Genomic DNA, 22,507 nt, shown 5'->3' on the forward strand with positions numbered 1-22,507 from the left:
GCAGGAAAGGGCTTAGACACCTTGGGCTTCGCTGCTACGGTAGTCTTCTTCGTATCCTTGACGGGACGGGGCTGCTGAACCGCCGGAGGCTTGTAGGGCCTCGATGTCAGGGCCCTATGGATGAGGGAATCCTGGTTAGACTTCCTCCACCTCTTGGCAGAGAGCTCCACGTCCTTAGGCTCAAACAAGCTCTTACCGAGGACGGAAGAGTGTCTGAGCCTGCTCGACTCGGCGCTGGGAACCTTATGGTGGAACCTCTCGGCAACAGGGTCCCGGCGCTTGAGGATCGTGTTGGCCCACAAGCTCGAGACTTGGTGGGACAGGAACTCGATGGTCCGAGTGCCCGAGAGGAGAAAGGTTTCCAGCGCTCTCCTGGTGCTTTCCTTAGAGAGGTCCTCGGACCGCACCAAGATGCCCAGAGACCCCAGCCAGATGTCGAGCCATGAAGTGGCCGGCATGGCGCACTTGATGACCTTCTCCTGGCTCTGGATCTCTGTGGCTGAGAAGGATACGTGCCGGTTGGAGAGCCTCTCAAGAAGGACTCCCCCTGTGAGTCCTTCCACGGAGTGATGTAAGGGAAAGCTCAGCGAAGACTCCTTGAGGATTTCAAAGTACCTCCTCTGATGGACACGAGGAGGAGGGAGGAGCTTATTCCCGGCACTGGATCTGCTGGAGGAGGCAAGCTCCGCGAGCTGGCCCTCGATCTTGTCTCTGGCGCTCTTCATCCCTTGGGACCAGAGCAATGCTGCGCTGGTCCTAGAGGGCTTCTGAATGCCGTAGACGCGATCCAGGACCGTGTCCTTACCTTCACGAGGTGGGACCTCAGGGTCTGGAATCCCATTAAGGTTCCTCATGAGAGTCAGGACTTGCCAGAACGCGTGTTCTGACTCCTGGTGCTCGCCTCCTGTCGGACTTGCAGCGAAGTCTCCGGACCCCAGAGGCTCTTCCTGGGGGAAACGTGGGCATCCTCGACGGCTCTGGGCTGTTCCTGTCTGATCCTAGCAGACGATTTGGGAATCGTCTTAGAGTCCTTGGTTTCCCTCCTGGGCGGGATGCAGGACTCTAAAAGCGAAGGGGGCAGGTCCTTCTCCACCTCGGGACGAGGAGACCTCTCGGGAAGAGGAGGAACGTCCACCATTGGTGCGATGGGGGAGTATTCCTGCTCAACCGACTCTCCTGAGGAGGGGTAATCCTCCTCCGCAGGGGAGGGCGAGAAGGTCTGAGGGGGAGTAGGAGCCTTGCGCAAGGATCTACGCGGGGACAGCACAGGCCTCGGAAGAGGATCCACGGGAGAGACTCCTCTCTTCCTCTTAAGGGGGGAGGAAGCTGCCGCTGGCTCGCGACCCGAATCAGGGAGGGCTGGCTTAATCGCCCGCACGAGAGCTCTGAGTAGGGTGTCGAACCAGGGCTGTTGACTGACAGCAGCGCTGTCAAACACTCCCTCTGGAGGGAAGGGGATCGAGGGATCCCTAAGAGGAGTTGACAAACGAGGGTTCGCCTGCAGGGCTGTAAGAGAAGAATCCCTAGACCTGTCCGAGGAGTGTTCACCCTCTGGCAAGCGCGCTGGTCTGCGCTTGCGGGGAGGGGAACGCGACAAGGAAGAAACCGCCTGTCGGCGATCGCGCTGGGGCTCGTGTGACGGGCCCAGATCAGGGTCGCGCGCGCGAGAGGAGGGCGCGAAGCTGGAAAATCGCGCGCGCAGGAGGATGGTCAGGAGCGATGGCGCGCTGGCGACAGAGCGGGAGCGTGGCCGCGGGGGCGCACGGCAGCCTGAGCGGGAACATGCCCGCGAGCGCGCGTGGGCAATGGTGTGGGCGTGCGGCGATCAGGAGCTGGAACAGGAGGAGGCCGAACGCGCGGGCGCGCAGCGACTTGGTGCGGCCCCGGAGGGCGCGCGATAACAGGAGCGCCCGAGCGCATGTCCGGCAGGACTGGCCGAGGGCGCGATACCGCGGGAGCAGGGTTGCGAGCGACCTGGGAACGAGAGGCTTGGTGACGGCCTAGTTGGACCGGTTTACTCACCTGTGTAAGCGCTAGTTGCGCTGGCGATCGTGGGAGCGCATAGCGCGCATCAGGAACAGGTCGCACTGGGGTTCGCTGCTTTGGAGGTCGCGTGGTGAGAGCCGCGTGAGGGCGCTCTGGAGTTAGTTGCGCCACCACCGCTGTCTTAAAGACAGGCACAGGGCGTGTAGCAGGAACAGGGCGCGATTTGGGCGCGTCGGCCGCGATCGTAACTGTAGTAGATACGCGTGGTTCCAGAGGCGGCAGTGAGCGCCCGTGCGCTGGCTTGGCAACCTCTGGGGCGACGAGCTGAGTCGTCGCGACGCGTGGTCGCGTTGGTGCTGGAACAGGAACTGCGCGCGGGCGCGCATCGCGAACCTCTCTCGTATCGCGAGCCTCCCTTGTATCGCGAACCTCCTTAGGTGGGAGCGATGGCGCTTTGTCAGGAACGTCAGGAACAACAGCAGGGTGCGCAGGCGGAGCCTTACGCTTAGGGGCGAGAGGCGCAGTTTCGCGCTCAAATCCCTGAGACCTCTAAGGGTCAGGAGATTGCGCGGTGGCAGTCTCCGGCGCGTAAAGCGCGTCAGCAACTTTAGATGTCGATGGTTGGGGCGACAGCTCACATTGTCCCGAAGGACGACGATCCTCTGACGGGGATCGCGAACGATCCCTGGAGAGGTCAAGGTTGGTAGCAGGCAGGTCAGGAGAACGGCGAGTCGTCTCCTCCGCAGAGGACTGTGGTGACGACGAGCCGAAGAGGCGTCTCCTAACCCCTTTGAAGGGGGAAGGAAGGCCTCTACGGCGAAGGGGAGGACGAGCCCTCCGCCTTATACGCCCACGAGGGGCCGTGAGATCAGCAGGCTGACCATCAATGGGCCTCCGAAGAGGCGTCTCTACCAGAGAACTCCCCCGAGAGGGAGTCTCAACGGAAGGAGAGACCGTGGGACTAAGCCCCTCCCTCGAAGTATGTTCGGAGGGGGAGACAGAGCCTTCTGCTACCGCAGCCACAGGAACAGGAGTTTGGCCAGACCCACGGGATGTTTCCGACACAACAACGTCAACCACAGACAGAGGATCTATCTCCGCTGAGGTTGACGATTGTTCAGCAGCCGCACCCCGTTTGATCATGTCAAACAAGGCTTCCTTGGAGGGCGAACCCTGTAGCCCCAAAGAAGCCCAAAGCTGAAAGAGATCATTGTTAGAAATAAATATCTCCTCCGAGGGGGGAGGGGCAGCCGCCTCGCTATGGGAGGCAACAACCTCTCCCTCACCACGGGATCGGTTAATGACATCAACAACATTACGGTCTACGCTACCACTCGCCGGCCTCTCGGAAGAGGCCGCCCGAGCGGGAGCTTCGGAGGAGGAATGGGCGGCGGAAGAAGACTTTGGATTTTCTCTCTTCCGAGAAACCTCGGAAGGAGAAAGATACCTTCTAGCCTTCTTCTTACGTCGCCGGGTAAACCTCTCCCACTGGGAGGTAGACCACTCCCTACACTCAATGCACAAATTAGAACTATCACACCGTTGGCCCCTACACTGAGGGCATAAGGAATGAGGATCCGTTTCCACGGCCGACATAAAGGTCCCGCAGGGGCGGCCGGGAAGTCCAGGGCACGTACGCATAAGGAGTAATAGAGATCAACTTCATACACTCACTGAAAAGAAAAAGCAAACCAAATTATGGCAGTCAACAAAGAGGAGAGCGCTGACAGGTCTGTCGTCTCTCCAAGCCAAAAGTAAAGTGAATCAATTACCGGTGTGTGTGAGGGGGGCTCCCTACCCCCCCCTAACTAGCGGTGGGGTTGGAAACCCTCGTTAAAACTTTATGGCTCGTCATCGGCTGCCGCCAAAGTAATTACCCCATGTAAATAGCGTGGTTTGTATTCAGTTACGGAACAAACCTGGTTTCCCACTGAGTTCCCCCATAATTGTCTTTATATAAGCGGGCCCAAAAACTCATTGAATGGGTGGTTTGCCCCAATAATCATGGTCAGAAATGTATAAAACACAAGATGGCGAGAAGGAAAAATATATGGTTCATGTATTTGGCTAGAAAATGTTATTTTCATTAGTAAAATAAATTTTTGAATATACTTACCCGATAATCATGTAGCTGTCAACTCCGTTGCCCAACAGAATTCTACGGGAGGGATACGCCAGCTATCACTATACTAGAAGGGGGTGTACTCACCAGCGCCACCTGTGGCCAGGTACTGCAGTACTTCTTGTTGACACCACCTCACTTTTTCCTCGGTCCACTGGTTCTCTATGGGGAGGAAGGGTGGGTCAATTAAATCATGATTATCGGGTAAGTATATTCAAAAATTTATTTTACTAATGAAAATAACATTTTTCAATATTAAACTTACCCGATAATCATGTAGCTGATTCACACCCAGGGGGGTGGGTGAAAACCAGTGTACATGACTAAAGGATAGCTAAGTATCCCGTATTTCATATAATCAGTTATTTCAGAATAACAATGAAATAATAAGTACCTGGTAAGGAAGTCGACTTGAACCGTTACTCTGCCTTTATTAAGTTCGTCTTCCTTACTGAGCGCAGCGTTCCTCTTAGGAGGCTGAATCAACTCTAAGGTGCTAAAGTATACAGGGCTGCAACCCATACTAAAGGACCTCTACACAACCTCTAACCCAGGCGCTTCTCAAGAATGAATTGACCACCCGCCAAATCAAAAAGGATGCGGAAGGCTTCTTAGCCTACCGTAACAACCCAAAAAACAACAATAAAAGCATTCAAGAGAAAGGTTAAAAAAGGTTATGGGATTAAGGGAATGTAGTGGCTGAGCCCTCACCTACTACTGCACTCGCTGCTACGAATGGTCCCAGGGTGTAGCAGTTCTCGTAAAGAGACTGGACATCTTTAAGATAAAATGATGCAAACACTGACTTGCTCCTCCAATAAGTTGCATCCATAATGCTCTGCAGAGAACGGTTCTTATTAAAGGCCATCGAAGTGGCTACGGCTCTCACTTCGTGGGTCCTTACCTTCAGCAAAGCAAGGTCTTCATCCTTCATGTGAGAATGGGCTTCTCTAATCAGAAGCCTTATATAATACGAAACTCCGTTTTTGGACATGGGCATCGAAGGTTTCTTGATTGCACACCATAAGGCTTCTGACTGTCCTCGTATAGGTTTTGACCTATTAAGATAATATTTCAGAGCTCTGACAGGGCAAAGAACTCTTTCTAGTTCGTTACCTACCATGTTGGAAAGGCTAGGAATTTCAAACGATCTAGGCCAAGGACGTGAAGGAAGTTCATTCTTAGCTAAAAATCCGAGCTGTAAAGAACATGTTGCAGATTCGGATGTGAACCCAATGTTCTTGCTGAAGGCATGAACCTCACTGACTCTTTTAGCTGTTGCAAGGCAGACGAGGAAAAGAGTCTTGAGGGTAAGGTCCTTGAAGGAAGCTGACTGGAGAGGTTCGAACCTAGGAGACATAAGGAACCTTAAGACTACGTCTAGATTCCAGCCTGGAGTGGGTAAACGACGTTCTTTAGAAGTCTCAAAAGACTTAAGGATGTCTTGAAGGTCCTTGTTGGAAGAAAGGTCCAAACCTCTGTGGCGGAGAACTGAAGCCAACATACTTCTGTACCCTTTAATCGTAGGAGCCGAAAGGGATCTCTCATTCCTTAGATGTAATAGGAAGTCAGCTATTTGGGTTACAGAGGTATTGGTAGAGGAAACTGCATTGGCTCTACACCAGCTTCGGAAGACTTCCCACTTGGATTGGTAGACTCTACGAGTGGATACCCTCCTTGCTCTGGCAATCGCACTAGCTGCCTCCTTCGAAAAGCCTCTAGCTCTAGCGAATCTTTCGACAGTCTGAAGGCAGTCAGACGAAGAGCGTGGAGGTTTGGGTGCACCTTGTCTACGTGAGGTTGACGTAGAAGGTCCACTCTTAGAGGGAGAGTCCTGGGGACGTCGACCAGCCATTGTAGTACCTCTGTGAACCATTCTCTTGCAGGCCAAAGGGGAGCAACCAGCGTCAGCCGTGTCCCTTCGTGCGAGACGAACTTCTGAATGACTCTGTTGATGATCTTGAACGGTGGGAATGCGTAAAGGTCGAGATGGGACCAATTCAGCAGAAAAGCATCCACATGAACTGCTGCTGGGTCTGGAACTGGGGAACAGTACAAAGGAAGCCTCTTGGTCATGGAGGTGGCAAACAGATCTATCGTAGGCTGACCCCACAAGGTCCAAAGTCTGTTGCACACGCTCTTGTGAAGGGTCCATTCCGTGGGGATGACTTGATCTTTTCTGCTTAGGCGATCTGCTGAGACGTTCATGTTGCCCTGAATGAACCTCGTTACTAGAGTGAGGTTTAGACTTCTTGACCAAATGAGGAGGTCCCTTGCTATCTCGTACAGGTTCCTCGAATGGGTCCCTCCCTGCTTGGAGATATAAGCCAAGGCTGTGGTGTTGTCGGAGTTCACCTCCACCACCTTGCCTAGCAGGAGGGACTTGAAGTTCATTAGGGCCATATGAACTGCCAGTAGCTCCTTGCAGTTGATGTGGAGCGTTTCCTGTTCCCTGTTCCACGTTCCCGAGCATTCCTGTCCGTTCAAGGTCGCGCCCCAGCCCGAGTCTGATGCATCCGAGAAGAGATGAAGATTGGGGGTCTGAATCGCTAACGATAGGCCCTCCTTGAGAAGGAGGTTGGTCTTCCACCACAAGAGAGTGGTCTTCATCTCTTTGGTGACAGGGATAGAGACTGCTTCGAGCGTCAAATCCTTGTCCCAATGAGCTGCTAGATGGAATTGGAGAGGGCGGAGGTGGAGTCTCCCTAACTCGACGAACAGGGCTAATGATGACAGGGTCCCTGTGAGACTCATCCACTGTCTCACCGAGCAACTGTTCCTCTTCAGCATGCTCAGGATGCAATCTAGGGCTTGGCTTATCCTTGGGGCCGATGGAAAAGCCCGAAAATCCTGACTCCGAATCTCCATTCCCAGGTAAACTATGGATTGGGAGGGAATGAGCTGGGACTTTTCTAAGTTGACTAACAGACCCAGTTCCTTGATCAAGTCTAAAGTCCAGTTGAGACTCTCCAGACAGCGACGACTCGTGGAGGCTCTCAACAGCCAGTCGTCTAAATAAAGGGAGGCTCTGATGTCCGATAAGTGGAGGAATTTTGCAATATTCCTCATCAGATGCGTAAACACCATAGGAGCTGTGCTTAGGCCAAAACACAGGGCTTGGAATTGGTACACAACCTTTCCAAAAACGAATCTCAGGAAAGGTTGGGAGTCTGGATGAATAGGAACGTGAAAGTAAGCGTCTTTCAGATCCAACGAGACCATCCAGTCCTCCTGCCTGACCGCTGCTAGGACCGACTTCGTCGTCTCCATAGTGAACGTCTGCTTGGTGACATAAGCATTGAGCGCGCTGACGTCCAGCACCAGTCTCCAACCTCCTGTCTTCTTGGCCACCAGAAAGAGACGGTTGTAGAAGCCCGGGGATTGATGGTCCCGGACTATAACCACTGCCTTCTTCTGTAACAGGAGCGACACCTCCTGGTGCAACGCTAGCCTCTTGTCCTTTTCCTTGTAGTTGGGAGAGAGGTTGATGGGAGAAGTGGTCAGAGGGGGTTTGCGGCAGAATGGTATCCTGTAACCCTCCCTTAGCCACCTGACAGACTGGGCGTCTGCACCTCTCCTTTCCCAAGCTTGCCAGAAGGTCTTGAGTCTGGCTCCTACTGCTGTCTGGAGAGGAGGAGAGTCAGTGTTTGCCTTTTGAAGTCTTGGGACCTTTCCTAGACCTGCTCCTGGAAGAGTCTGGACGGGAGCTTCCTCGGCTGGGGGCTCTGCCACGAAAGGGCGGAATAAACCTTGTAGCAGGAGTATCAGCCACTGGGGTGCGGTAAGTCCTGGGAACTGAGGGAGCAACCTTAGTCTTACGAGCTGAAGAGGCCACAAGATCATGAGTGTCCTTCTGAATCAGGGCCGCAGACAAATCCTTGATAAGCTCTTCGGGAAACAAGAACTTAGAAAGCGGAGCAAAAAGGAGTTGAGACCTTTGACAAGGTGTGATGCTGGAAGAAAGAAAGGTGCAAAGTTGCTCCCTTTTCTTAAGAACTCCTGACACAAACATTGAAGCAAGCTCGCCAGACCCATCCCGAATTGCTTTATCCATGCAGGACATTAAAAGCATGGCCGAGTCCTTGTCCGCAGGGGAGGTCTTCTTGCTCAGGGCCCCCAGGCACCAGTCTAGAAAATTGAACATCTCAAAGGCACGAAATACACCCTTTAGGAAGTGGTCTAAATCGGAGAAGGTCCAGCAAACCTTAGAGCGCCTCATTGCTGATCTACGAGGAGAGTCGACCAAACTTGAGAAGTCAGCCTGGGCAGAGGCAGGGACTCCCAAGCCTGGTTCCTCTCCTGTGGCATACCATACGCCCGCCTTAGAAGTGAGCTTAGTAGGTGGGAACATAAAGGAAGTCTTCCCTAGTTGCTGTTTAGACTGCAACCACTCCCCTAATATTCTTAAAGCTCTCTTAGATGACCTAGCAAAGACGAGCTTAGTATAAGTTGACTTAACAGGTTGCATGCCCAGCGAAAACTCAGATGGAGGAGAGCGGGGGGTAGCAGAAACAAAATGGTCCGGGTATACCTCTCTGAAAAGAGCCAGGACCTTACGAAAGTCAATGGGTAGAGGAGAAGACTTGGGTTCTTCCACGTCTGATGAGGGATCCAGGTGCGCAGCTTCCTCTTCAGAAACCTCATCACCAGAGTGTAGCGAAGTGAGAGGTAATGTAACAGTGGTATGCTGAACAGCAGAATCTGAACAAGCGGGTGCATAAACGCTTGTGGTTTCATCCTCAAGTCTCTGTTGCTGAGTTAAAACCTGAGGTTCAGGCTGCAAAGACTGGTCAAGAAGAGTAGAGGAAGGAAGGCGCATGGGTTGAGGTGGCTGACTCCTAGCATGAGTTTCTTGTCTCAAGAGTTGCGCTTGCTGTAAGGGTTGCGGATGCGCAGTAGCAGGTTCCTGAGGAACGAGTTGAGGTTCCTGAGGTGTGAGCTGCGAGAGTTGAGGTAGCGGCTGCGCAGAACGCAGTTCTTGTCTCGCGAGTTGAGGTTCCTGAGGTGCTAGCCTAAGGAGTTAAGGCTCTCGCCTTGAGGAGGGTTGAGGTCGCTGCAGCGAGTGCTGAGGTGGCTGCCTCATGGATGGAAGAGGTTGTCGTACCTCAAGAGATTGTTGCCTCGCTGGTGGAACCGCAAGCGGAAGCGGAGGAAGTAAGGCATAAGACTCCTGCTCCCATTGCTGAGGTTGCCTTAAGGAAGGCGGAGGTTGCTGCACACCGCTGGAAACTGGCAACTCAGTACGCGGTAAGGTATCCTGAGGAACCTCAACTTCGTACGCCTGGCAGACTGGACTGCGGTGAGGCGGAGCGATCGCAGGAGGAGGTGTAACCTTCCCAGCCTGACACTCACGCATTAAGACCGCAAGCTGTGACTGCATGGACTGCAGCAAAGTCATCTTGGGGTCGACAGACGCTAAGGTCTGCTGAGGCAAAGCCTTAACAGAAGATGAGGTCTGTTGCGGCATCACCTTACCTCTCTTAGGAGGTGTGCAGTCACCTGATGACTGCGGAGAGTCAGAGCTAATCCAATGACTGCAACCAGGTTGTAGAACTCTTGAGGTCTGGACTTTGCGTTTGAGAGGTCTTGAGACCTGAGTCCAGCGTTTTCTCCCTGACATTTCTTCTGCAGACGAGTAAAAGACGGGCTCAATCGTCTGCGGGTGGGAGTGACGGTCTCTGTAAGACACGCCCGCAACCACCGAGGATACTTCTGTGCGCCGATCAAGGCCTGCCGAACCCTTTTGCCCTTCGACATTGCTTCTCCCCTGGGCTTGGGAGCTTGCAAGAGGTCCCGGACTGGGAGGACGACTGGCACGCACAGAAGTACCCTCACGCACCACACTGACACTGACACTAGCACTTGGCACCGCACTGACACTAGCACTTGGCACAGCACTGGCACTATCACCTCCCACTGCACTTTTGACCTTAAGTTCTTTGACTTCTGCCATAAGAGACTTATGGTCACTAACCACCGATTCCACTTTGTCACCTAAAGCCTGAATGGCACGCAAAACATCGGACATATCAGGTTGAGCACAAATAGGAGGTTCGGGGGTAGCCACTACAGGGGGAGGAAAAGGTTGAGGATCATGAGGTGAGGAAAAAAGTGAAGAGCGAGAAGAACTCCTCCTAACTCTCTCTCTCTCTAACTTGGTTGAATATTTCAGGAATCGAACAAATTCAAGTTCCGAAAGTCCGGCGCATTCCTCACATCGATCTTCCAACTGACAGGGTCTTTCCCTACAGTCAGAACAAGCGGTGTGAGGATCAACCGAGGCCTTCGGAACACGCCTATTACAAGACCTACATCGTCTATGGGGTGGGGCTTGTGAAAGGTCAGACATCTTGAATCAAAGAGTTAGTCAAGGGGGATTCCAAATCAAGCAAAAAGATCGTTAACCATTAATCAAAACCAAATAAAAGCTATCTAAGCTAATTAGAAAAGTTTCCAGTATAGCGAAAGCTGAAATCTTAGAGAAATACTTCACCAAAAACCGTGAACAATACTCCAAAATCATAAGCGTATCCCAGAACGTCTTGCCGGAAGCACGACAGAGGAAAAAGTGAGGTGGTGTCAACAAGAAGTACTGCAGTACCTGGCCACAGGTGGCGCTGGTGAGTACACCCCCTTCTAGTATAGTGATAGCTGGCGTATCCCTCCCGTAGAATTCTGTCGGGCAACGGAGTTGACAGCTACATGATTATCGGGTAAGTTTAATATTGAAAATTAAAGAATCATATATTTACCTATAATTTTACCAATTAAATATCGTGTGCTACCTTACAGTGAGCCAGAAACTTCCGAACCTTCACCTTGCCAAATACAATTGGTTAATATATGATAATTTAATTGCTAGCGAAAATTAAATTCGCTAAAAGAAGTGGACGAGTGCTGGCTAGCTTGTTTTTCTCTATACTGTATGTTTAATGGGGGCTGGGGCATAATAACTTACATATCGGTCAGTTTAAATGTGAAGTATGTTTTTTACTATAAGTCCATTGTTTACATTTGAGAGACTGAAGGGGACTTACTGCTCATGCTTTTTTTTCCATGGATTGCGGAGCTTTCTGTGCATTTACAATGACGTATCTGTCAGGTGGTTTTTTTAAACCAATTAACAGCTTACAAGTAGTTCTACTGTACATAAGGTCCCGGATGTTCTTTTACAACACCTATCCCCACCCCCTTTTCTCTTCAGTTTCATCATGGCTTCCATATGTCAAGGTTGTTCTCTGAGGGAGTGGGAGATACATTCCCTCTTTTTCAGAGAAAATAAACAGGCATATGAGTTCCTACAGAACCATGGAGTCATCCCTTCAGACGTTCAATGCCCTTCCTGCCAACAGCCGTGTGTCTTTAGATCTCAAGTTAATCAGTGGGCTTGTAATTGATCAGTCAAGAATGCTAAGAAGGGAAAGCGTTGTGCATGCGGTTTTTCTGTAACCGCATTTAAGAGCACTTTCTTGGAAAAGGCTCAGGTTCAAGCATGGGAAATATGACAAATTCGAAGATAATTTGTATTTTTCCTAACCATACAAACCTTAGCTATTTACAAAGGGTTTACTTTAAGCGCAGCTGAAATGACGAGCCAATAGTTTTTAACGAGGGTTAATTACCCCCGCGCTAGTTAGCGGGGGGTGGGGAAGGGTAGCTTGCTACCCCTCCCCCCTCCACACACCGGTGACTTGCTTCACTTCACTTAGAGGTAGGACTTGACTTGGGGGTCAGGGATGGCCGGCACATATGTGTAAATAGCTAAGGTTTGTATGGTTAGGAAAAATACAAATTATCTTCGAATTTGTCATTTGTTCCGTAAACGAAATACAAACCACGCTATTTACAAAGGGTGACTTACCCCTTAGGAAGGGTGGAAAGTCCCCAGCCTTACTGACTTCGGCTTGCCCGGGGGCTTGATCCCTCAGTGAGCAGCACTAGAGAGAGGGAGCCCCTGTACCTCACAGGTTCCTAGCATCGCTAGGAACGAGTGGCCTACATAAGCAGTGTGAGGAGGAGAGTGTGATTCGTCCTATGAAGTTGACCTTGAGACCTTCAGATAGGAATTCTAGGATAGGACGTTCCCCATACCACCTCGTCAGGGTATGGGAGACACAACAGTATTAAGCTTAATACTAGGAGCACAAAGAAGCATGGGTTACCTGCAGAGGTCGAGGTCAGCTATGCGAGGACCAGGATGCTGCTTCCCCAAGAGAGGGGAGAATGAAGAAAGAAGTAAGGGTCAGACATACTCTTTCATTCACGCAGACTAAGACCGGGTAACAACGCCCTCAACCTACTGCTACTTGTCCAAAAAGGAGCCTGAGGTTAGACCAGCTGTTGTGCAGCCACCACAGGGCCGATAGAAAACGTATCGAGGCTCCTGTGGGTCACATCTTGCAGGTAGTGGGCTGTGAAGGTCGTTTGACGCTTCCAGACCCCAGCTTGAAGTACCTGCGTCACAGAGAAGTTTCTCTTGAAGGCCAGGGATGTAGCAATACCCCTGACATCGTGGGCCCGAGGGCGACGTGACGGAGGAGGGTCAGGATTCAGGGCATGGTGGATAACCCTTCGAATCCAAGCTGAGATGGTGTTCCTGGTGACCCTCCTCTTTGTCCTGCCTGTGCTCACAAACAAAGCTCGCACATGAGGACGGATTGCAGCCGTTCTCTTCAAGTAGTACCTCAGACACCTCACTGGGCATAGTAGCAGCTGGTCTGGGTCGTTTGTTACAGAACGGAGACTCGCGATCCTGAAAGAGTCGAACCGAGGATCCGGCACTCCAGGATTCTGAGTCTTGGCCACAAACTCAGGGACGAACCTGAACGTTACCTCCCCCCATCCCCTTGAATGGGCGATGTCGTACGAGAGACCATGAAGTTCACTAACTCGCTTGGCCGAGGCCAAGGCGAGTAGGAAAGCCGTCTTCCAAGACAGGTGGCGATCGGAGGCCTGGCGTAATGGCTCGAAGGGAGGTCTCTTGAGAGACCTGAGGACTCGAACCACGTTCCAAGGAGGGGGTCTCACTTCCGACTGGGGGCAGGTAAGCTCATAGCTACGTATGAGTAAAGAGAGTTCTAGCGATGAAGAAATATCCACGCCCTTCAATCTGAAGGCCAAGCTTAAGGCTGAGCGATAGCCTTTCACTGCCGAGACAGAAAGGCGCATTTCTTCTCACAGATACACGAGGAAGTCCGTTATTGCTGGAATAGTGGCATCGAGTGGAGAGATACCCCTTCCACGACACCAACCACAAAAGACTCTCCACTTCACTTGGTAGACTCCCTCAGAGGACCTTCGCAGGTGCCGAGACATTCTCTCCGCAACCTGTTGCGAAAAGCCTCTCTCCGCGAGGAGACGCTGGATAGTCTCCAGGCGTGAAGCCGAAGCGAGGCTACGGCCCTGTGAGGGACACCGGAGTGGGGTTGTCTGAGAAGCTCGTGTCGTGGAGGAAGCTCCCTTGGGAGTTCCGTCAGGAGTTGCAGAAGGTCCGGAAACCATTCCGCGTGATGCCATAGCGGAGCTACTAGAGTCATGGAACAGTTGACCGATAGTCTGGTCCTGTTGAGCACCCTTCTCATCAGACAGAATGGTGGGAAGGCGTACACGTCGATGTTGTCCCACCGTTGCTGGAAAGCATCTTGCCAGAGTGCCTTGGGGTCCGGGACTGGTGAGCAGTACAGGGGCAGCTTGAAGTTCAAGGCTGTCGCGAACAAGTCCTCCGTCGGGGAACCCCACAAAGTCAGGACTTTGTTGGCTATCTGAGGATCCAAAGACCACTCGGTACTCACTATCTGCGAAGCCCTGCTCAGACTGTCGGCGAGCACATTCCTCTTGCCAGGAATGAAGCGAGCTGATAGTGTTATCGAGTGGGTTTCGGTCCACCTCAGAGTCTCTACTGCAAGATGGGATAGCTGTTGCGAAAAAGTGCCTCCCTGCTTGTTGATATAAGCCACTACCGTGGTGTTGTCGCTCATCACCACCACGGAGTGACCCGCCAGGAACCGTTGGAACTGCTGAAGAGCCAGAAAGACGGCCTTCAATTCTAGCAGGTTGATGTGTAGGCACTTTTCTGATTCTGACCAAAGGCCTGAGGCCCTCTGGTTCAGAACGTGCGCCCCCCACCCTTCTTTTGACGCGTCCGAAAACAGAGTCAATTCCGGGGGGAGGACGAGAAGACTCACTCCCTTCCGCAGGTTCTCGTCGGCCAGCCACCACCGCAAGTCCGTCTGTTCCAGAGACCCCATTGGGATCAGAATGTCCGGGGAATCGGATCCTTGGTTCCACCGGGACTTGAGCCGCCATTGAAGGGATCTCATCCTGAGGCGGCTGTTTGGAACCAGACGGGCCAGGGAGGATAGGTGGCCTAAGAGACGCAACCACGATTGGGCGGGGAGTTCTTTTCGCCTGAGGAAAGGTTCCGCCACCCTCCTCAGCCTTGCTATCCGGTCGTCTGATGGAAAGGCTTTGTGGAGATTGGTGTCTATTAGCATGCCTAGATAAACCAGTCGTTGGGACGGCTGCAGAGAGGACTTCTCGAGGTTTACCACGATCCCCAGATCCTGGCAAAGATCCAGAAGCCTGTCTCGGTGCCGAAGAAGGGTCGACTCCGAGTCTGCTAGGATCAGCCAATCGTCCAGGTAACGAAGGAGACGGATGCCGTTCCTGTGCGCCCAAGATGAAATCAGGGTGAACACTCTGGTGAACACCTGAGGAGCTGTGGAGAGACCGAAACACAGCACCTTGAACTGGTAGATCTTGTTGTCTAGGCAGAATCTCAGGTACTTCCTGGAAGACGGATGGATTGGGATCTGGAAGTACGCGTCCTTTAGATCCAGTGTACACATAAAGTCTTGTGGTCTCACCGTAAGTCTGACCGTGTCTGCTGTCTCCATGCTGAACCAGGTTTGTTTGACAAACCTGTTCAGAGCTGAGAGATCGATGACGGGTCTCCAGCCTCCAGTAGCCTTCTTTACAAGAAAGAGTCGACTGAAGAAGCCTGGGGAGCCGTCCACGACCTCCTGGAGAGCACCCTTCTCGAACATGGTCTCGACTTCGGCCTGAAGGGCCAGCCCCTTTGCCGATCCCATGGCATAGGAGCTCAACGACACTGGATTCGCTGTCAGGGGAGGTTGAGATGACGTGAACGGGACGCGATAACCTTGGCCGATCACTGAGACCGTCCAAGCATCGGCCCTGTGATGCTGCCACCTGCGGACGCAACGCTGAAGGCATCCCCCCCACAGGTGGACACGCAGGGGGACTGCCACCCCTAGGGCTTGCGGCCACGGCCGCCACCCCTAGGAGTCTTGCCTCCCCTGGAGGACTTACCGCCCCTCTTGACCTTGGCTGGAAAGGGCTGGGGCTTAGACACCCCTTTCTTAGCTGCCGGTGCCTGTTTGGGACCCTTACGAGGCTGTTGCTGCTGTTGTGGCGGGGCTGGAGGCTTATAGGGCCGAGTTGTAAGGGCCCTGTGGAGGAGGGAGTCCGTGCTGGATTTCCTCCACCTCTCAGCCGTTCGCTCCAAGTCTTGAGGCTCAAACAGGCTCTCCCCCAGAAGGGAAGCATGTCGGAGCCTACACACATCTACGGCGGGGACCTTCGGATAGAATCTCTCGGACACAGCATCGCGACGCTTCAACACCGAGTTGGCCCACAGGGTGGTAACCTGGTGCGCCAAAAACTCGATGGAGCGGGTGCCCGAGAGCAAGAAGGTCTCTAGGGCCTTCCTATTGGTCTCCTTGGACAAGTCCTCCGATTGCAATAGGATGCCCAGAGATCCTAGCCAGAAGTCCAGCCACGAAGTGGCCTGCATGGCACACTTAGCGACCTTCTCGTGGTTAAGGATCTCTGCCGCCGAGAACGACACCTGCCGGGCAGAGAGTTTCTCAAGGGGAACTCCCTTCGCCAGCTCCTCCACAGAGTGATGGAGAGGAAGAGCGAGGTTGTGCTCACCCAGGATCTCGAAATACCTCCTCTGCTGAAGGCGAGGAGGAGGGATGAGCTTGTTCCCGGCAGTGGAACGACTGGAGGAGGCAAGAAGTGCGAGCTGAGCGTTGGCCCTAGCCCTGGCACTCTTCAGCCCCCGAGACCAGGGCAGAGCTGCACTGGTCTTAGGGGCCTTCCGAACATCAAACACTTCATCCAGAATCGTGTCTTTGCCTTCACGGGGGGCGATGACTGGATCCGTAAGTCTGTTAAGTTGCCTTATCAGGCTTAGGACCTGCCAGAAGGCATGTTCGGACTCTTGCTGTTCTCCTCCCTGCAGGCTGGCAGCTAAGTCTCCTGCCCCAGGAATCTCTTCCTGGGGTGATACGTGGACATTCCCCTGGGTAGTCGTGGGTTCCTGACGAATCCTTGCAGAGGATTTAGGGACGGTCTTGGAATCCTTGGGTTCCCTCCTGGGAGGGATACAGGATCCCAACAACGAGGTTCGAGGGGCCTCTTCCTCACGAGACGATTCTCCTGCCTGAAGCGAAGTCTCCCCCCCTGGTGCCGAGGGGAAGACTACCGCCCCACTGGACTCACCTGAGGAAGGAAAGGCCTCGTCCACGGGAGAAGGAGAGAGTACTCGTGCAGGAGAAGGGACCTTTGAGACCGACCTCTTGGGAACCAACTTCGCCCTGGGGGAAGTCACCACGAAGTCCACTCCTCTCTTTCTCTTCAGCGTAGGAGAGACAGCCGCTGGTTTGTTACCCTGGCCGGCGAGTGCTGGTTTCATAACCCTCACTAACGCCCGTGCCAGCGGACCAAACCAAGTCTGCTGCTCCAAGGACACAGAGTCCGAAATTCTCGCTAAAGGGAAAGGGATCGGGCGATCCTTTGGAGTGGACACGACGGTACCTGCCTGAAAAGAAGGTGGGGAAGAATGCTGTACTGACCTGTCTTCGTCCTGCACTACCAACCTGTGCTTGGATGGAGGTGATCCCGAGTGCCGTCTAGGAGCACGCGTCCCTGCTGCTACCACCGGCTGTGGAATTCGCAGCGAACGATGGTCGCGCGAAGGCGAATGGTCGCGCGGGCGAGCGATCGCGCGGGCGCGGAGGTGGATGATCGCGCGGGCGCACAGGCGAGCGGTCGCGCGGGCGCGCAGGCGAGTGGGCGCGAGGGTGGGCAGGTAAATGAACACGTGTCCGAGGCGACAAACGCAAGCGTTGGCACGACGGCGAGGGATCGTGCTGCCGCGTAGGTGAGGAAGATCGCTGGCGATGTAGATCCACAGGCGATCGATGATGAGCTGGTGAGTGCAGTCGCTCAACTTGGCGATGGCGCGATGGGGTATATCGACGCACTGGTGTGCGATGGTGAGCAGCAAGCGCAGGTGAATGACCGCGTAATGGTAAGCAATAGCGAGGAGCATGCGCAGGTGAATGATCGCGTGATGGGGTGCGATGGTGATCAGCATCCGCAGGAGGGCGATCGTTCAGGGTCGTGCGATGAGGAGCAGCATGCGTAAGCGGGCGATCGTGCAGGGGCGAGCGATGGCGAGCAGCATGCGCAGGTGGCCGATCGCGTGATGGGGTGCGATGGTGATCAGCATCCACAGGAGGGCGATCGTGCAGGGTCGTGCGATGGCGAGCAGCATGCGCAGGAGGGCGATCGTGCAATGGCGAGCGATGGCGAGCAGCATGTGCAGGCGGGCGATCGCGCGATGGCGAGCTAGAAGCTGGCGAACCATGTTCCTTCAGGAGCGTTGGCGAACGTCGGCGCGCTAGTTGTCGCTGTTGAATAGGCGATACTAAGATCGCCTGTGCGCGCTGGCAAGCAGGTGAACGCTGGCGCGTAGGTGATCGCTGGCGAGCTGGTGATCGCTGGCGAGCTGGTGATCGCTGGCGAGCTGGTGATCGCTGGCGAGCAGAAGGTCGACGCGTGTCCTGTGAGAGGACAGGTGGCGCGGCGCGTTCACGAGCAGGAACGGGAAGATCGCTGGCGCGTTGGCGAACATGTGTTTCTGACACACGCGCAGCACGATGTTGCGTAGCCACAGGACCAGGCAGATGGTGAGCAGGGAGTTCAGCAGGAACTAAAGGGTGGTCAGAGACCGCAGGGCGAGGGTCCTCAAATGAGCGTTGACGCTCGGAAGAGAGCTGACGAGCAGGAGAGCGCTGGCGAGGGGGGGCGAACATCAGGAGAGAGCCGACGAGCAGGTGAGCGTCGGCGAGCAGGAGAGCGCTTGTGCGCTAGCACTGCTCGCGTAAGGGAAGAATCCCTTAGCCCCGAAGGGACCGTTGCCCGTCGGGTGACGAGTTCTCCAGAAGGCGAAGATCCGGCAGGAGATGGTGAGCGGTCTGCAGAGAGGTTCAAGGAGGGCGGAGCAGTAGGTTGAGGCTGACGAGGAGAGTCCCCCCCGGAGGACGAAGACCCAAAAAGGCGCCTCTTAGTCCCCCTGTAAGGGGAAGGGAGGCCCTTGTGGCGTAGAGGACGGTGAGCCTTACGGCGGAGGCGGCCTCGGGGGAGATCGTCGGGACCATCGGTCCTCCGAAGGGGAGTCTCCGTCAAAACACTTCCCTCAGAAGGAAGCTGAGCAGCAGTCGAGACCGAAGGACTCACTTCCCCCTTCGAAGGATGTACGGAAGGAGGAGGAGAGCCTTTAGCACCATCACCAGCAACAGCACCTGCGGCGGAAGGCCCAGCCACGTCGGAGGCCTCTGTCACCACGACGTCGACAATAGACAGAGGGTCTACCTCTGCTACCACCGGCGACTGCTTAACAGCGGCCCCCAACGAGACAAGGTCAATAAGAGCGACCCTGGAGGGCAAGCCCTTAAGCCCCAGGGACGACCAAATCTGTAAAAGATCATCACTGGATAAGGCATTATCAATAACCTCCCCCGGAGGAGGAGGGGGAACCGCCTCGCTATGGGAGGCGACGCCCTCTCCCCCCACCAAAGGTCGGGAAACAGAACAAGGGCCTGCGCTCCCACTCGGCCGACTCTCCTTAGGAGGCGGACGAGGGGGAGCTTCGGAGGAGGTTTGGGCGGCGGAAGAAGAGTCCCGAGAACCTTCCTCCTTCAAGGCTTACGCCGACGGCCAAACCTCTCCCACTGGGAGGCAGACCACTCCCTGCACTCACGGCACATGTTCTCCTGGTCACACCGTCGGCCCCGACATTGAGGGCAGAGGGTGTGTGGATCCGTATTAACGTCCGACATGAAAGTCCCACAAGGACGGCCGGCAACTCCAGGGCATGTACGCATAGTAAAGAAAATAACTGAAGGTCAACTTCCAACCAACATACACGCTGAAAAGAAAAAGCAGAAAATTAAAGGCTGTCACGAAGGCGATGAGCAGACACGTCTGATCACCGCCGAGCCAAAAGTGAAGTGAAGCAAGTCACCGGTGTGTGGAGGGGGGAGGGGTAGCAAGCTACCCTTCCCCACCCCCCGCTAACTAGCGCGGGGGTAATTAACCCTCGTTAAAAACTATTGGCTCGTCATTTCAGCTGCGCTAAAAGTAAACCCTTTGTAAATAGCGTGGTTTGTACTTCGGTTACGGAACAAACTGCCGTTCGTGAATCATTTCCTTGAAAGGGCCTTTTCGCACAGCGATGTCACCTATAACCTTGGCTGAACATTACAAACCTCGGTTAACTGGAGGTCTTCTTGTTCGGAAGTCGCGTAAAATTACTGCCAGAATTTGCCGGCTATTGATGGGCCAGGCATTGTCGTCGAAGTGGATGAATCCAAGTTTGGGAGGTCAAAATATAACAGAGGTAGGCCTTTGTCTGGTGTGTGGGTGTTCAGTGGTATGGAGTGGGAGAGCATAAAAATTTTTGTGGTCGCTTTGGTGGACCAAGCAAGAAATGCCGAGACCCTTGGGCCCTTGATACAACGTTATATCAAGCCGGGAAGCGTAATCCACAGTGATTCATGGAAAGGATACAAAGATCTCACCACTGCGGGGTATGTGCACCTCACTGTGAATCATTCACAAAATTTTGTGGATCCCAAGACAAGTGCACATACTCAAAACATAGAAAGGCTGTGGCGGGATATCAAGAGTTACATTCTCCGTGGCGGAATTCAAAAAGAATATTTTATTCAATATTTATCTCGTTTTGTCTTTATCCGCCAGGTAAAAATTATTATAATACATATTTTAATGTTCAGTTTTGTTTTTTCAATAATTAGCAAACTAAAGTGTGCTCATTTTTCCAGCACAAGAGGTCTGAGCGCTTACATAATATCCTGCTTCAAGACACCAAACTGTAGCCCCACCCGTCTGCGTCTACGACAGGGTCAGTGACAGTTCTTCCTTTGTCAACGGAAGACCCTCAGCCTTCGACCTCCCAAACTTAAGGTAAGAATTCATTTCTGAATTGTGATTTTGTTTTAGTTTATGACCTGGGACGTGGGTCCAGGGGGCTTGCCCCCGGCTAGGGGTTGTGACCTGGGATGGTTTGTGACCTGAGAAGGGGGTCCATAGGCTTGCCCCCAGCTAAGGGCTGAGACCTAGGAAGGTTTGTGACCTGAAAAGGGGGTCAGGGGGCTTGCCCCCGGCTAGGGGTTTTGACCTGGGAACTACTAGGTTAAGTTAGGTGGGTTTGTTAGGTTCTGTACCCTTTTACAAATGTCAAATGTGTTATGTTTGGCCTATGTTCAGTCACCTACATGAACCATATATTTTTCCAACTGGTTATCTTGTTATTTTGCATTTCTGACCATTATTATTGCTGTAAATTATTCGTTTATGACATTTCCCCACCCTAAAAATCCCAGTTTCCCACTGGGGTCCCCCATAATTGTCTTTATATGAGGGGGTCCAAAAACCCATGAACGGGTGGTTTGCCCAATAATAAAGGTCAGAAATGCATAGAACACCATATAGCGAGTGTCATTTTCCAGAGCGGAATTTTTTCTATAAAAAAAAAAATGGTTACAGTGCCCTGTAATACATTAAAATAATACCGAAAAGTTGAAGACTCGTCCATCAGTGTAAGGGTACCATAGCATAAATTATCCTACTCGTATGATTTTTTGTATGCTATAAATTGCTTCATTAAGACTAATACTTACCGAAGGATGGAAGACCACAGATGCTAACGCTCCTCTATCCCTTGTTTTGACGTTTCTGGATAATGGGTTAAACTCAGACAATATCAGTTCTGAGATCTCGTTGACGTTTCCCGTTTCACTGTCACAATCAAGTTCTAATTTGAAGAAAACAGCAACAGTTGCAACGCTACAGTTACTGACACCTGCTCACAATTCATTGGCTGGTACAATACATAATTCGGATTAAAAAAAATATAAGATCGGTGGTGATCGTAGGTTAACTATGGGTGTTGATAAGATTGTTATGACAGATAGCCGAGATAGTGTGGTGTAAACAAACAATACAAGCAACCCGCCTAAATGTTCTTCTTCTTCCGTTTACAGAAGTAACAGCACACTTACAAGTTCCAAATTCGTGATGGTTCCTGGTTTCTTATTGCTCACTCCGCAAAATAAGTTTGCGGGCACTCTATCACTTTATAGATAGGTGCAAAGCTTCTAAGCTTATTCTTATCATTGTTATTAAGCACAGAACCTGAACCTGAAGCTTATATTACCTGTGCCTTAAATAGATTAATACGGTAATGAGATTCTCAATCTTTACTTTTATCCCGTTCTACCTTGAAATTAGATAGGATAACACCTTACTATCATCAATCTTGGCAACCTATTTTGGTCAGTTTGGACTTCTTAAATTCTTCTTTCATACGCATTGCCCTACCTATAAATGCAGTCAGATCCTGCTAGGATTTTTCAGCGTGCCTAAACTTATGTCTACATTCATTAGCTGTCCTAATTTTGCACATAAGAATAAATGTTCGGTAGTATCTTCTTCATCTTTGCACAGATCACACAATTATCTCCACATTTTCCCTGAAATTCGCTTTTAAATTGAGCATATTTAATCTTGTCTTCATTCCAAGGGATGCCTTGTCCAGATTCATTTCTCTGATATAAGGCTGTGGGCCATTTCCTTCAATAAATCTTAATTTTTTCATCATTTTCTTTTTTTCTTCAATAGTTTCTTCTATTTTTTCCATGATTCTTTTCATGATTTCTTTTTTCAGGGTCTTTTTTTCCCCCAACTTCTTATTTCTTCAACTTCCATCCCATATTTACTACAGATTTCTTCTATGCTCTTACTCCAGCACTTTCCATACGGTTTCTTCAACTGATCCTCAATTATCTCTCTTACTAGTCTTTTCTCCTCAGAGTTTATGATATTATGGAAGAGCATTAATTTCTTATATTCTATTCTGCAGGACACCGGCCATATTCCTGTTTCTGCAAGTATGCCCCAATATGGAGTACTTGCAGGTTGTTCATACCAGGGTTAAAAGAATACCCAGTATTTGGTTCGATTGCTCGTTTACTATTTGTCTCACTAACTGCAAGAAAAGATGAG

General features: G+C 52.2%; 2 protein-coding genes across 2 annotated transcripts in view; both read right to left on the bottom strand.

Annotated features, from left to right (window-relative positions):
• The window catches only part of LOC137638460 (uncharacterized), a 265,349-nt gene extending 243,876 nt beyond the window's left edge, over positions 1-21,473 (bottom strand). The window contains exon 1 of the mRNA XM_068370531.1: positions 21,124-21,473. The gene's annotated coding sequence lies outside the window, so the exon portion shown is untranslated. The remainder of the gene's footprint in view (positions 1-21,123) is intronic.
• Positions 1,711-17,468, bottom strand: LOC137633862 (uncharacterized). The gene is made up of 2 exons (XM_068366106.1): positions 17,256-17,468; positions 1,711-2,535 (listed from the first exon to the last, which is right to left on the bottom strand). The coding sequence occupies exons 1-2, from the start codon at positions 17,466-17,468 to the stop codon at positions 1,711-1,713; spliced, it is 1,038 nt and encodes a 345-aa protein (XP_068222207.1).
• Positions 21,474-22,507: the final 1,034 nt, after the last annotated feature.

Source organism: Palaemon carinicauda, chromosome 3 (genome assembly GCF_036898095.1).
Source record: "Palaemon carinicauda isolate YSFRI2023 chromosome 3, ASM3689809v2, whole genome shotgun sequence".
In the NCBI taxonomy this organism is placed as follows: Eukaryota; Metazoa; Arthropoda; class Malacostraca; order Decapoda; family Palaemonidae; genus Palaemon; species Palaemon carinicauda.